At 41.9% G+C, this 15,427-nt stretch overlaps 2 protein-coding genes across 3 annotated transcripts; one reads left to right on the forward strand and one right to left on the reverse strand.

The window, feature by feature from the left end:
* Positions 1–409: 409 nt before the first annotated feature.
* Positions 410–10,337, reverse strand: pnkd (PNKD metallo-beta-lactamase domain containing). Of its 2 annotated transcripts, XR_008833886.1 has the most exons (10): positions 10,180–10,337; positions 9,496–9,611; positions 9,097–9,209; positions 8,431–8,489; positions 8,002–8,094; positions 6,935–7,098; positions 5,215–5,301; positions 4,962–5,077; positions 3,593–3,825; positions 410–1,782 (listed from the first exon to the last, which is right to left on the reverse strand). XR_008833886.1 is itself a non-coding variant. In XM_056432336.1 (9 exons), the coding sequence occupies exons 1-9, from the start codon at positions 10,335–10,337 to the stop codon at positions 3,652–3,654; spliced, it is 1,080 nt and encodes a 359-aa protein (XP_056288311.1). In that variant the 3' UTR covers positions 410–3,651. The 2 variants fall into 2 exon arrangements, 1 of the variants encoding a protein (XP_056288311.1); XM_056432336.1 differs by having other exon boundaries at positions 410–3,825.
* Positions 10,338–11,587: 1,250 nt separating this feature from the next.
* On the forward strand, positions 11,588–14,974 carry LOC130205164 (protein lifeguard 3-like). Its single transcript, XM_056432351.1, has 11 exons — positions 11,588–11,861; positions 11,972–12,039; positions 12,170–12,234; positions 12,343–12,396; positions 12,552–12,602; positions 12,744–12,783; positions 12,935–12,972; positions 13,100–13,187; positions 13,492–13,587; positions 13,695–13,748; positions 14,805–14,974. The coding sequence occupies exons 1-11, from the start codon at positions 11,588–11,590 to the stop codon at positions 14,952–14,954; spliced, it is 978 nt and encodes a 325-aa protein (XP_056288326.1). The 3' UTR covers positions 14,955–14,974.
* The last annotated feature ends 453 nt before the right edge of the window (positions 14,975–15,427 follow it).

The following is a 15,427-nucleotide window of genomic DNA, read 5'->3' on the forward strand; positions in this document are numbered from 1 at the left end:
GTGACGTAATGAAACGGAGCGAAGGAGATCACAACGACGTGTTGTTTGGTTAGTAGATGATATTTAAGTGACATGCAGAATCTTATGATCATCACAAGAGGCAGTAATAAGGAGACAGGGCTATCATTTAGGATACAGGGGAGTATAGTATAAAAGGCTGAATGAGATGCTGAAACTAAATAGTTTTTATAAGACAACTCCATAGTTAGTTTCCCTATTTGAACATCTACCAGACAACCGTGTAAACATAGTTTATATGGTCACTGTCTGTTGCGCACTTACAGAATTCTACAAAAATGGCAATGTTTTTGCTAATTAAAGAAAAAACATGGTCTCGCTGTAGAATAACACATTAAAGTGCATTGTATGTGGAATTGTAAATTGTAAATAACCAGACAGATTAAACAAGTATATTTTATGAATGCTTTATTTTATTTTTGTACATCTAAGTTTACAACACAATATAAAGCAATCCCATGGGATGTGAAATGACCACTTATAGTTGTGAGTGATATGTTTGTCCGATCATACAAGTATTCAGAAGCCCAAACAGTTTATTGTATGTTTGCACATACACAAATTTTAATTGGGGATTTTTGTCTAACAATAAACATTGTACATTGGTATGAATAAAATTCACATTAAAATATGAAAATCCCAAAAAGAATGCAATGTAATGTGTGTAATTAAAGTATACCGTTGTGCAGGGATGTGTAAATGAGTGTAATAAGAGTCTAATGAGGGCCTTGTTGGTCATGATCATGATTGACTTACATAAAGATTATAGATAATAGGCCATTTTCAGAACAGACATTTTGATGTGGCTAGAGAAGCACAAGTGTGACTTCAGACTATGAACATTCACAATTACTCCAAAATGAAGCAGCTCAGTGGAATTCAGCCATCATTCATTTAATGATGTTCCTTTATGAGCCAGCATCAAAAATAAAAAACAATACAGTGGGAATAGTATCATTATTGACCTAAACGACATAGTAAATTGTACATTGATTGCACATTTCTTTATAATAGATTGAGTTTGTGTTTGTCAGGAGTTTCTGTCTGTGGTTGTCTTTTTATTATAAAAGCATTGAGTGATTGTAAGTTTCAATGCAAGTTGGCTTCTGACTGGATTTAGTGCAACATAGGTTTTGACTTTTCAAGGGCCTTCTGATGTTGGTAAGAACAAACTCAAACAATATTAAATATATTACTAGTTACATTACATTCATCAGTGTCCCTCTGATTTATCCAGAAGACGTGACATCTATAGTCCATTGGTCTGTGGACCCACTGCCTGTTGCGCTGTACCATTGCCCTGCTTTGTCAACAGAAAGTTCACTTCACCTTTTTCTTTTCCCCGAGTATCTACTGCATGTGCATAAAGTAGGTTATTCTCTCGTTTGAGTTTAGGGTAGTCACAGCAATAAGAAAAATAACTCAGCTGTCAGTTTTGAACACTGACAAAGACAACAAATAACACAGCTCTAATGAAGGAGTCTACTTTCATTTTCCCCTCATTAAAACGTAACCTGCAGTAAAACAGTCTCCCATGTGGTGGTATTCATAACTCAAACATATGCAAATAAGATGGGAATTGGCATCAAACAAACAGAATAACATTTTATTCAAAAATCACCAGGGGACACGGTGCTTTGATACACGCACTAGTGCAGGAGCACCGGAGGAATCTGAGGAGTGTTCGCAGCTCCTCAGAAGTTTAAAGGTTTATTCCTTTGCATTCTGGTCCGTCTCCACCCAAACAGAGGCTGCATCACATTTCTATTACAACATGACAACAGAAAAAAAGTGTATGGGAAGAAGATTGTTTATTATACTGAAATCATTTGCATCCATTGTATCGTCACAGTACAACTCCTTCAATATATTTAATAATATACATTTCCAAGTTTCCAAATTGGCTATAAAAAAAATTCCTTCTGAAGTGTGAGTACCAGAATCTATTTCACATTGTATTCACATATTAGAACGAAAATTAGAGATCTGTCCATCACCATCTTTCGCTCAAATATAATAAATTTTATTGATGGCAGAACAGTGTTTTTCTACAGAGTGCTTGATTCAACATCACCTGTATGTTTATTATCTCCATTACGGGTTAACATAAGAAATGATCTCTTCAACAGTATTTCCATCCCATACATTATAATGCGAATCCTTCACACTTGTTGTTCATGGTCTCGCAGTGCGACAGACTTGAACAGCACAACTCTGAATGTGAAACAATTTGTTATAAAAAGGCAGAATGAGTAGGATGTTCCTCACAAACAATGTGCCGACTCCAAAACAATCCCTCTAAAAAATATATATATATATATATATATACCGTATGACCCCCTCGAGGTGTGCAGCAGGGCAAAGACGTATTCTCTTATTTTACTTTTTTCAGATTTTTCTGGGCGCCAAATGAAGCGACCAGGTGCCACATCGTAAGCTTGCATCCAAGAAGAAGCTGCGGAAATGTCAAGCGCATTTATTTAACTGGGCGAAACGCCAAGCGGACAAAGCTCGTTCCAAACAGACAGCAAATCTGGGATTTGGTCCACATCACCACCTTCTGTATAGTGATATAAAAAATATATTATAGTGTTTTTATTTCCTAAACTGTTGACAGAGAGCCATGCACAATAATTCTAATGTGTCTGGACACAAATGGCAAAACAAAAACAAAAAACCTAAACCAGGTCAGGGGGCGGGCGCTTCTAGTGTCGTTGAACCCGGAGGAGGAGGGGGCGACTTTGAGTGGTGTATTTATTCTGCCTCTACAAACAAAGGCTGAACCTTTAACCTCGAATGAAAGTTAACTTGTTGGTAAAAAACTATTAGACCAACTACAAGCATGGTAAAATAATGAATGTGAGCGACATCTCCTTACAAAACAACTGGCTCATGGGTTCAGCAACAATTCACAGGAAAGGCTTCTCTTCCTTGTGCATTGTGCCAACACCAAGAAGTCTGTGTGATATTTGTTAGATTAACCGTACCATCCTTGTTGAAAACAAGACAACAAAAACAAATATTCACATTTAAATACTCAAGTCCAAAAAGTCCCAACATCCAGGGAGAAGTGAATCGCTCCTCAGCAACACTGTGAATGTGAAACCAGCTTCCCAAAGATCTCCATGAAAGGTTTTTAAAACAATGCATTACTTAAAAAACAACAACAGACTATGCAGTAGAAATACAGAACCCAACATGCTAAATTAAACTTAGTAGGCAGCCGGCTATCCTATTCTTTCACGCACCAGAAATCTGCTCATAACTACTTGTAAAACGATAGAAAGCTACTCGTGCAAATCTACATGTTTAGTTCTCTACGTTAAAGGGGAATCATTTATCATTCTTCTGTCTATCAACACAAAATCAACTCGATATAAACGTGGAGAGGTAATGGGCTTATTGATTCGTATCATGTCAAAATTAAAGTTGCGCCTATGTTCCTAGTGGTCTCGGATAAAGGTCAAAAAATGACTTCCCTCCCTTTGGAATTTCCAAAACGGCTTTCCTTGAACATGTGTCACCTTTCAGTCGGCACCTCGTAGCTCCGCTCGCTGTTACTTTAAAAACGTACCACTTGCCAGAACAGGCGAGCTCATTCCTCCGTTGTCGAGCTGGCCATCCGGTCGAACACTACCTCCTGTTGAAGAGGTCTTTGCGCTTCCGCAGCTCCTCCAGCACCCGAGCTCGGAACTGGGTCCAGTCTTCATCCTGGAACTGCTGGACGCCCAGGGCCAGATGGAGATCCGGCGAGTGGCTGCGCAGGAACGGATTGTACTGCCTCTCTTCCCCGATGGTGGAGGGACTCTGACAACGAAGAGCAAAGAAGCAGCCCTCCTCAAAATGGATGTGCGTCTTCTCACTGCAGCAGCCACACTGAACCACCTGACCCGCGCTCAGCTAAGGAACACAACTGTGGGCGACAAGCGAATGCCGCCGACTCAAAGCCCAATTCAAATCAGGCAAAACGTTTCCGAATGAACAATAAATCACCTTTTATCTTTCCATTTTATGCATTTAATTAAGCCAATGATATCCGTCTGTCTCCCGGTCTGTCTGTCGTTTGCATACACCAACTGAAAGAAATGTCACATTTCCTCATTTGGCCAATAGGTGGCGCTGTGGGAGCATCATCCAACTGTAAAGCAAGGAATCTGTACGTCTGGACACGCGTGTACAGTTCATCAGATCCACTTCACACTTGTCGGAGGCCTTGTTTTGGACCCAGAGCCGTGTTGAAGTTGGTGCACTTTCAAGAAACAAATGCTGGTGCTCTGTGCAGCCGTTGGGGGCAAAGCAGTCATACTGCTCCGAACAAACACGCGTTCCAAACGGACATTGTGCTCACACAAGTTAAAAACAGCCAAATCAAAGAGTTGACGTGTTAATGGGAATCTGCCAACATATCGTTTATTGTAAAACTCTCCTTTCTGACTACAAAACCAGTTGGAGCTAATGGCTGTGCAGTGTCAAAAATTCACGGAGGCGGCATCACAGCAGGCCAGAGGCACCCCGAGAGTTGATAATGTGTTGTTATAAAGCACCGAGGTAAACACTGAGACGGCTGACTTCCATTGCTTCAGTTTCAGAGTCCTGGTATTGTCTGCGCTTCCTCACTGTCAAGCTATCGCAGCTGACTGGGCCGTTGGTCATGTCACCGGTAACATCTGAGCTTTTCCTGCCGACAAGCAAAAAAAAAAAACGTCTATTGTCGTCACCGATGGGTGACGCTGCCTCCAGTGCCACGCTGCATAGATGGCAGATACAAACTCATCTAAATTCCGGATAGCCAGAGCACTCGACAGTGAACCGTTGCTCTGCTCCAGACTGAGAGCCTGACACATGCACTGGAGGCAGGTGATAAACCCTTCTTCCCAGGTGACAGCGTCCTCTCTGGAACGACGTGGCACAGCGGCAGAACGACAGCAGTACATTATGCTCACCGTGCACAGCCTCTGGCCGCGCTGCTGCAGCACCCACTGGCATTTGTTTTCTCTGGCCGTGTTGTGCGGCTCGACTTCGGCCGCAAACAGGAGGTTGTCCTCTGCATACTCGTGACCTGAAGGACAGCCAGCGGACACACAACCTTGTTTGTGACTTCGACTTCTGCAGCGTGTCCATAAAGTACAGACATGCAGCCACAGCAACACATTCAGACCACCAGCACCGCCACATCTAAATCACACAGAAACCTACCGGGCCATAAAAGAGTGTCATCACTCAGGGAGGCCACCGTGTCCAGAGACGACAGCATTGTTGTGGCGCTGCCTTCAAACATCCGCCCTGAGAACAATAAGAACAGCTTTTATTTCAGTTAAGCAAACGGGGTACGTACACATTTTTTATTGCTCAATTGCTCGGAATCACATCTTATTTCTTCCCCGGGGTCTCCTCCCAGTCGGTCGTGCCTGGAAAACCTCTAAAGGGAGATATCCACGAGGCATCCGGATTAGATGCCCGAACCACCTCAGCTGACCCCTTTAGACGCGAGGGAGTAGTCATTTGTATTTAAATAATTTTGTATTTTAATGATGTGTTAAAAGACCTGCACTTTTCCTATAATTAACTTCCTTAAAGCCTCCAGGGGACAAGTAACAATAACAAAAGGAGTAACAAGGAGATTAAAACACGGCAAGTATTCAACATTAGCCACGCTTTAAAGTCATTTACAGTGCCTTGCATTTTTAAGAACACACATTATGCAACATTGCGTTTGGCAATGAAAAAATAATTGGCTTTCTTGATGGAAATAGAAAGAGGTACAATGTGCACATTAATGTTCACATTACTTTGCGCTCGTTGTTTAGTGGACATGTTGCTCTTGAGTGCATGGCCGATCTCTCTCCTCCTGTTGCCTTCGCCATGCTTCATAAACGTAATGTATGGTGCTCTTAGATTGCTGCACAGGTGCATGCAGGAGTGACTGCAGGGAAACTTTAGTTTTTGAAGAGCTAAATGCCAACAAATATGGATTGAAGCAGAACATTTTGTGAGATTAAAAACAAACAACAAAAAACAGACATTTATGGAGACGAAGACGCTATGTCCCACACTATGTGTGTGTGTGTGTGTGTGTGTGTGTGTGTGTGTGTGTGTGTGTTTGAGAAAGAGAGGCGGGGAAGGTGGAAGACTATTGCACGGAATGTTATTGTTTGGTGCAATATAACTACTAATACAAATGTCAACTTTGATGACCTATTTGGAACTCCTTAGCAGAGAGAATGGAAAATGCTTTAAATATTTTAAACCAAACAACAAAGGAGAGCCACAGGATGTGAACAACGTTATTTGTCAGCTGTGCAATAAACAAGTCGGGAATAAAGATGCAAACACCACAAATCTCTGCTGCAATCTTAAACCTCACAATCCAAAAGAATTGTACAGTCTTTTCAAAGAGCAGACAGAGCAAAACTCCCATCATGGTGAGCAATCAACCCCGAAAGCATTGGGGCTTTTGCAAAGGCAACTCAATATGAAAAGGTGAAATGAAATGATCGTAAGACTGTGCAAAGGTAGTTTCTACCAGTTGAGCGATCTGGTCTATTGATCGCAGGATGCTCGTGTGTCAAATAGTGTTGATTGCCTCGACATTGTGGCCACGTTGTGGCCACTTATGGGTATTGCAGCATATGCGTGTCTAGTCAGTTATATCGTCCCACCCTCCGGATTTCTTTTCACTAACCATACCGAGCAGATGCCTCTTTAGCTCAGCATTAGCAAACAATTTCTAGCCAATTCCTCATCCTTATTATCTGATTATCCTCATCTCCTTCGTGAATCATAGGCCCATGTGATGTGCAGTGTGACTTCACATCAAACAGCAGCAACACAGAGGTCTCACTTCTTTTCTGTCTTTTCTGTGTTGCTGTGATACACACTGTAGGTTGTATGTGATTATCTCCGTGTTAAGACTCACCACATCCTGAGAGGAACACCAGGTCACCAGAGAAGAGGCTGGAGGGTGCGTCCACCACCTGGCTCTCCAGGAGGTAGATCATGTGGCCCACTGTGTGTCCAGGAGTGAAGAGGGCCTTAAAGTGCATCCGGCTGACTGTTACCGAGTCCTTGTGTGAGAGAGGGCTGGGAACGGAAGAGTTTTTAAGACGACCAGATTACCTAATAAGTTTAAAAAGGGGCATTGGGAAGTACATTTCTAAAACATAGTCAACTGATTTTTTTGGAACAAAAAATAGATCAATAAAAAACATCTTGATGTACAGAATAATCTGACAGTTTATCGTACTACGATAATGCGCCGTGCATTCAGCTTCTCCTAGTGCTGACAGAGGGAACAGGCCCGAGGCCATCTCCACACGACTACGTTTCCAATTGAAAACTCACATCTTTCGTTACGTTTACACTGAGCGTCCGCAACTACGCCGGAGAGTACCGAAAAGTTTAAAAAACGCTCACGAAGACGGATACGTCTAAACACTTTGGGGTTGACTTCCTCGTGTGGACGGTGGAAGTATTAAAATGATGACGGAGACACCCGCGTTCGCTATTTGTTTGGGTCTTCAGTCACGACGTGTCCTGCCCTGATTGGGCACGCCACTGTCACGTGACACTTGATTGATTAATTTAACTATTTACTGGCCTTGTTGTCTATACTAGCAGCTGTGGTGCAGTAAGACCTGCAGACTTGTAACGAAGTCTAAACAATATAACTTCCAAAACTCCACGAAATGTTTAAAAAGGAAGATTTTAGAGGAAGATCTTAAGTATAAAGCATAACCTTTCATTATTAAAGACTAATGCAATACCAATCACATTTCATATAACTAAGCAACCAATCTACTTTTTATTTACACTGGCACCAGTCTACCTGAATAATCATGTGATATTTGTTTTACGGCTTGCAAGTATGGACCAAAACCATTTTGCAAACGATGCTGAATCGCCCGTATGGACGGAGGTCGTTTAAAAAAAACACATTAGTGGATGGAGTAGTCAGACTCATTCTGTGGGGAAGCAGGAACTTACTGCGTGAGGCCAGGAATGTTATCAGCCGCATTTCCATAAACTCTGCATGAGCTGTGAATCCTTTTTAACCCTTTGTTTCCCCCACTGTGATCCCTGGAAACACAAAGCAGAGGCATGTCAGTTTTGTGGACACATTAGAAAATGTGTCATTGCCTTTAATCAACACTCGACCTCAACAACCACAAACTCTTTATTCAACATAAAGTCTGGAGAGAATATCCCACGTAACTTTCGAATGTATTCAAATTGGTGTCTGTGTTTCCTTTGGATTAGGTAGAATACGTGTTAAAATAGGTACACCAGCATTTATGTGCATGACAACACCACGTTTACCTATATTCACTTGACACTGTATACAGTTCTAATAACCTGTCATATGAGGTTCATTAAGGCCCATCACAACACGTGTCATGCATCTATACAACTCACCAATGCTTGTGTGTACAGAGTATGGCTTCTAAAGTCACTCCCTCTTCTTTAAGAGCTGCCTGAAAAAGAAAAAATCCAGAAGCGGTCACAACTTTAATCACCATATCAAACAACACTTTAGCAGCATTTTCAAAAAACTATTGAGCTGCAAAATATTTCAGACTATAGCTTTAGCAATTTTACTTTTGTGCTCGTGATAGATGCTGCTGAGAAGGCACAAACGCACTCATTCAGCACAACTGTTGACACTCAAACGCTGGAGTAAAATGCTAATTATTGTCATAATAATTTGTCATATAAACCCAATTGTCAAAGCATCCATGAGACCCATGCTGTATCTCATCTTATATTGTGCCATATAACACTCATAATGAGAGATTTTATATTTGGTCTGTTTCAGGTCAAATTAATACAAATACAACTTTACAGCACTTAAGGTGGGGTACACCTACAAAATGTCAATGAAATGAATATTAGGCGTTTGACCGAGGCAATGTGTTGTCGAGCTATCCATCTCCTCTAGCAACAAAGGCAGCAACAGTTATTGCGCAGCAAAATGTTATTATCTGCATCGTAACATTGATCTGAACACAGCATATAACCAAACAAGGTCTTTTAAGTGTTTTCGAGACATCATGCACATAACAGACAGACAGTAGAGTTCACCTGAACGGTTTGGGGGTCCGCAGGGTCGACAACAACTGCCACACTAGAGGCTGTGTCAATTATAAGGTAGCTGTAGTTGTCGGACAGGACCGGAATAGGAACTATTTTGATGCCTGTGGGGAGACAGACAAGTATAAATGAACTACTCAGGACAATAACAATACAAATGTCATTCAGAATGATAGTGTAGTATTAAAAGATATATAATGCTCATGGTGTGTCCTGACATGAACGCACCTTTGCATTGATGGTAATAAAATGTGTAAATCCTGTAAATCATAGGCACTATGTTCGACCCAGCTAATAGGGTCTTTGTTTTCTTTGGGCACTCAGCATCTCATATCTCAGAACATTTGAACTATGAACATAGTAAACAGTGACATCTAGAACGATGCATACCGTTAATCTCCATGGGCTGAGCTGTGGAGTGTCCAGCAGGGTAATGTTCTCTGGCTTTCCTCATTTGCCTCTTGTAGTACATGTAGCCAAGTCTGGTCTTAGTGTACAGTGTGTACCTGGGAAATAGATCAAAGAGCTAGGAAACATGGTGTGTGTGTGTACGTATATATGTGTATGTGTGCGTGTGTACGTGTAGGTGTGTGTTCCCACGATAACACCAACAAGTCACCATCTTTATAAACATATGCCACTATGGCGTGGACAAAGTGTTGACTGGCTTAGCGTTCAATTAAAATACCACCAATCACAATAGCAATGTTCTAGATTGTGCAAACAGGGTTCCGCGAAACGGCACCAAGTATAAAAACATTGTAACTTGTAGCTGACAACTAACATTAGTTGGTTGGCATGAAAAAAAGAATTAGAAAAACGTCGTCGAAATATGTTGGTGTCTCCTGTGGAGCGGAATGCTGAATAAAACAGTGGATATTTTGGACCACATTCCAGGGCCAACATACGTAGCCTACTTTGGTTGACTGACAAAGTAACATATAATGTGAGCATATGTTACAGTTTTGTTGGGCCTCTGTTACTAGGAATGGCAAGAATGTTGTGTCTCGCGCGTGTGACCACCGCGGAGGCGACACAATCCGGTGCTGTCGAGGAAGGTCGGGTCGTACTCACGCAATTCGGAACAGCGGCTTCTCCGTGCGGGCCATTACTTTGCACAACAGTTTCCTCCAGAGTGCGTGTCCTTTGCGTGTGTGGCGAACACATACAAAAGCGAAAAAGAAAAAGGATGCGGTGGCAACCAGAGTTACAGTCCAATCAGGAAGCGCCATAGCTTCTGAGCGTGACGTAATGACGTGTCGCGACGCACAACCCGGAAGCGAGGATATATAGGCGACACAAATAAAAAATATGCTTGTCCACCATAGAAATAGAATAGCGTTCATTGTAGAAAACATTTGGAACAAAAACTAATTTCACATCTACTCTACTCTTTTACACAAGTACTCTGTGATTGTGTGTTGTGCCTTAGACACAATTACTCTAATTCCAATTCCACACAAATATATTAATATAGGCCTACTAAGAAGTTATACATGTAGCCCATCATTTACTACTCAATCTTTTGTGACAAATATGACTTAATTCCACCTGAGTTAATTATTTAACCAGGAAATGCCTCATTGAGATTAAAAATCTCCTTTACAAGAGTGTCCTGGACACAATTGTATATTGCATCGACACAGAACCAAGTTCTGGTAAACTTCAAAAATAATTTTGCACCGCCTAATGTTCTGAGACCGCTACGGTTGGCTGGATAGTTATATGCATAACATGTGGGTCTAATGAGAAGGGGAAAGTACAATAGGCCTTTAGAAATAAAATATTCTCAGGATGAATGTTTAAAAAATCCACTCAATGTTGGTAGTGTTATACCCGACCCTACTAAATGCATCTAGGGCACAATTGCATTTAATTTATTTTACTTGGAATAGGAGCTTGAGCAACCGGAGTCCCCATGCTTTCTGAGACACATCAGTATCAGTGTAAGTTTCCGTGGACATATCCTATTTCAAAGATGATATACACCTGTGGTGTTAGCCTGCAAACCTCCAAGAAGAGAAAGGACCGAACGGGACAGTGATCCCATTTCAGGCTGAAACTGCCCGGTGAGTAATATGTTTTTTTATTATTTTACTATCTTATTGGTTTATCTTCTCACTTTGTGTCTCTGCTCCTATAGACGATTCTAGTACGACCAGGTTATTTGATATGTATCTATTTGTGCACGGGCATGTCTTTTTCCCGCAGATAACTACATCATTTTGGACTGTAATTACAAATGACAAGGCGGATTCATCGTTGTCGCTTTTGCATAATATGAATCATATAATAACCAGATTCCATTTTAGTAAGTGTGACAATGAAAAGTATAAGTACATGGTAATTGATTAGACAACTGTCTTTGAGAAAACTGACCAGACTTGAGACTTGAGTTGTAAATTATGGATGTTCCTACCTTTTATATGTATATTCTCTTGTCAATATGCCAGCTCACTCATCCCCTCTTCAAGGAAAGATCATGACGTCCAAAACTGATAATCCTCCACCCTACGACGATGCACTGCACCACCCTAAGTATGGAAACTACCCCCACCAGCCCCAGCGTGGCTCCCCTCTTCCACCACTTCCGTCTTATAGCCCCAGTCCGGGCATGTACCCCGGCCCGCCGGGCTACTGGGGCCAGGAGGGCGTCAACCCACCAGCTGGGATGAGGGCAGCCTCTGGCTACTCTGCGTCTGGGATGGCGACCACAATACCGACTCTGTCTGCTGGAGTGCCTCAATCCAACCAAGGTTCTGAGGAGATGACACAGGACTAAGATTATTCAAGTCTTGCATTATAACAAGTTAGCTTCTCGGTGAAAGTAGTATAAATTACCACTTCGCTGTTCCCAATTCTGCAGGAGAGATGGAGGATCTTCGGAGCACCCAGTGGGAGAGCACATCTGTCCGGCATGCCTTCATAAGAAAGGTAATGATTCCCATCATTGGTCAGACAACACACAGGACCTTTTCTGCATGTCTGATGAAAACCATGTGCAGCCACTGAAATGATGTATTATGTGTTCAACAGACCTGCTTGGTTTTGTGTTTGTGGGCAGGTTTACTTAATTCTAACAGCACAGCTCGCCGTCACCTTTTCAGTTGTCGCTGTCTTTACCTTTGTGTAAGTGTCCCCTGTTCATCACGGTTTAATATGCCAGAGTTGGATGTATCTGGTGGAGGGAGAGGAACAGTTTACGCCGAGTGACCCCTCATGTCTCTGCTTCCATAGGGACCCAGTGAGGCTATTCGTCATCAAATACCCAGGCATCTACTGGGCATCTTTGTGAGTTACACTGCAGGAACAAACCAAGAACATACTTTCAGTGCAATTAAACATAGACTGAGCAACTCCCCAGAAGCGACACTATTCTCAGTGTTATTTCTCTCATGACATTCTGTTATATCCAGTAACAATCATAGTGATTTATGTCTCAATAGTGTGGTCTATTTTATGGTTTACTGCATTCTCGTCTGCTGCAAAGAGCCGAGGTGAGCATAGCCCTGGCCTTTTTTAAGAAGTTGGAAACAGTTTTTCTCTTGATAATGTTACATCTTGTATAAATATTCATAACCCATCATCATAGTTGAGTGTGTATATATCTTTTAATGTTAATTTTTTCTTGTGTTCAGGAGGCGCTTCCCATGGAACCTTGTACTGCTGGGAATATTTGTAAGTCTTCTGTGTTATGGACATTAGGTCAGAAGGCAATATTGGGTCTTGGAATAATAAAGCAGAACAAAACAAAGACAGCCAGTAAGAAGAAAGAAAAAAACTGAAAGATATTCCAACCCACTCATTGTTTACATGTTGTATCTTGCAGACTCTCGCCTTGTCTTACATGTCTGGGACAATTTCCAGGTGAGTCTTTGGCTCAAACTCAGGCAATACACCAACAAAATACAAATACTGTACATTTTGTTGTTGATGCATTAAACCCTGTGACATCCTTGGTGTTTGTTTGAATAATTATACGTATCTTTTACAGCTATTATGAAACAAAGGCAGTGATTCTCGCCATGGGAATAACCGCATTAGTTTGCATAGCTGTCACAATCTTCTGCTTCCAAACCAAGGTAGAAGGAGATGTAAACAGTGTCTCTTGTGTCACAGGATGTCTTTGTTGTCAGTTTGAAAAAGCACCTTTGTCTCACATTACAATGGGGGCACTGAGTTCCTTTAAATATTCATCCACATTTTGGGATACGATTTGCAACCGACTTCTCTGTCTGATGCAACTCGAGATAAATAAGTAAAAAATCCATCCACCCAACGTTTGTTTTTTCCTTCGCCTAAATCTGATCCTCTTTCAAATGATAAAGCCTGCTGCTGCATGTTATCTTCCCTTTCCTCCCGTGAATGACTGCTTTCTGGCTGCAGGTGGACTTCACCTCCTGCGGGGGACTTCTCTGCATCGCCTCCGTTGCGCTCATGATCATTGGGATCGTTACGGCTGTCGTCCTCTCCTTCCAATATGTGAGGCCTCCCATGTGATTCTCTTCACTCGTGTTTCTCAGTGTGAGAAGTAGAAGTGTTGTGGAGGTTCTCTCACATTCAGAGGCCTTTCTCATGTCCCTCAACAGGTCCCATGGCTGCATATGCTCTACGCCGCAATCGGAGCCATCGTTTATACTCTGGTGAGTGGACGCTCACGTGAATTTAAGTGGGAAGATTTGGGCCTGGTATTGATAACAAGTTGAACAGCAAGAGGCTTAATGGTCCCAACACTGGGGAAACATAGAAGTTTGCTAGACACAACAACATGCTGATAATCCGATATTTCAAGAGCCTTAGATCCATCAGCCTCGTCTAGACGTTCCCGTTGGAGGAAAGACGGCTACTCAAATTGAAATGGATAGTCACCACAGCACCATGACGATGCTCCGGACATTTCAAAGCATTCTGCCTCTCCGTTTATGGGATGTGATCTGTGGTAAATTCATGTTTTGTTCAGAGAGTGGTGCAAAGTAGGAAGGGTTCATTCTCTGGGATATTAAACATGATCAGTTCAATTAATTGCAATCCACCCACTAGATTTGTATATTTGTGGCATGGCTCATGTCGGTCCAACCCTTTGGTCCAGAATGGAATAACTCAACAATTATTGGATGGAATGCCATCAGATTGTGTCCAGACCGTCACGGTTCCAAGGCGGTGCATCCTAAATTACTTTGGTTATCCCTCGACTTTCCCTCTAACACCACCAGTATAGGTCAAAGTGTTCTTGTCCAATAAAACTCAAAATCCAGTGAATGGGTTGACATTCAAAGATATTAAAAGTTCTCAGCTCGTATCAAATGGCTGTGGTGGTCCCTTGACGTGTTTTAGCCTCACAAGAAGTTCAGATTATTGGTAGTTTTAAGTGAAATGTCTCGACAGGCATTGGGTGTGTGGCCATGACATCTACCCCCAGGGCGATTTGTAATAACTTTGGGAGGCCTCTGACTTTTTAATCTTTTTCTATGGTTGATGAAAAATTACCGATGCAAATAATGACACTCCCATCAGCCTCAGGTGCACTTTGTATAGCAAATATTAATATGCATAAATGCTTAGATGGGGAACATAGTCGTAACACGGCTCTGCCTGATGCTTTATGCTCGAGATGAACAACAATGTGTGCATCCCGTCCCCATCATGCACTTAACAAATATATATTCCTTCTTTTCATGATAATCTCCTTTCTCTGTTAGTTTTTAGTATACAACACCCAGCTTCTTATTGGAAATCGGGAGTCGGCCATCAGCCCAGAGGAGTACGTCTACGGAGCGCTCTCTCTCTATATTGACATTGTTCACATCTTCCTCTTCATCCTCCAGGTCAGTGGCGGTGCTACTGACTAAGCCTCTCGGTTGGAGCTCGTCTTGCCGGTTCCTACTTACAGGGAATCGCTTGACAATGACCACAATGCTATATGTAAACAAATGTGTCAGTCAGGGTGTTTCAATACCAGCTATCTGTCAATGTTGAAATGCCAAGCTACATGTTACTGTATGCTTTGTTATTGTATGTCAGTAACACTATTATTCCTCCCTGTGTGACTCAGGGCATATATTTAGTCCTCGACTGACCCAACTGGGAATGAGGAGAGAAACTAAAACCCGTGTACATCTCATTTCTTATTTTGTCTTGCCGTTGTGCTATTTTAGTGGATCATGCGTGCGCCAAGTCGCCAAGAGAGATTACTATGAGATACACTGGAGTGGACGTGAATGTGCACCTTTATAGAATGCATTAGTCTGTAAACTGTTACTTTTATCAGATGTCATGAATTTAGAAACAGTACGCACAGAAAAATATACAACAAAAAACAGCA

The sequence above is a fragment of the Pseudoliparis swirei genome, chromosome 2, assembly GCF_029220125.1.
Source record: "Pseudoliparis swirei isolate HS2019 ecotype Mariana Trench chromosome 2, NWPU_hadal_v1, whole genome shotgun sequence".
Lineage (NCBI taxonomy): Eukaryota > Metazoa > Chordata > Actinopteri > Perciformes > Liparidae > Pseudoliparis > Pseudoliparis swirei.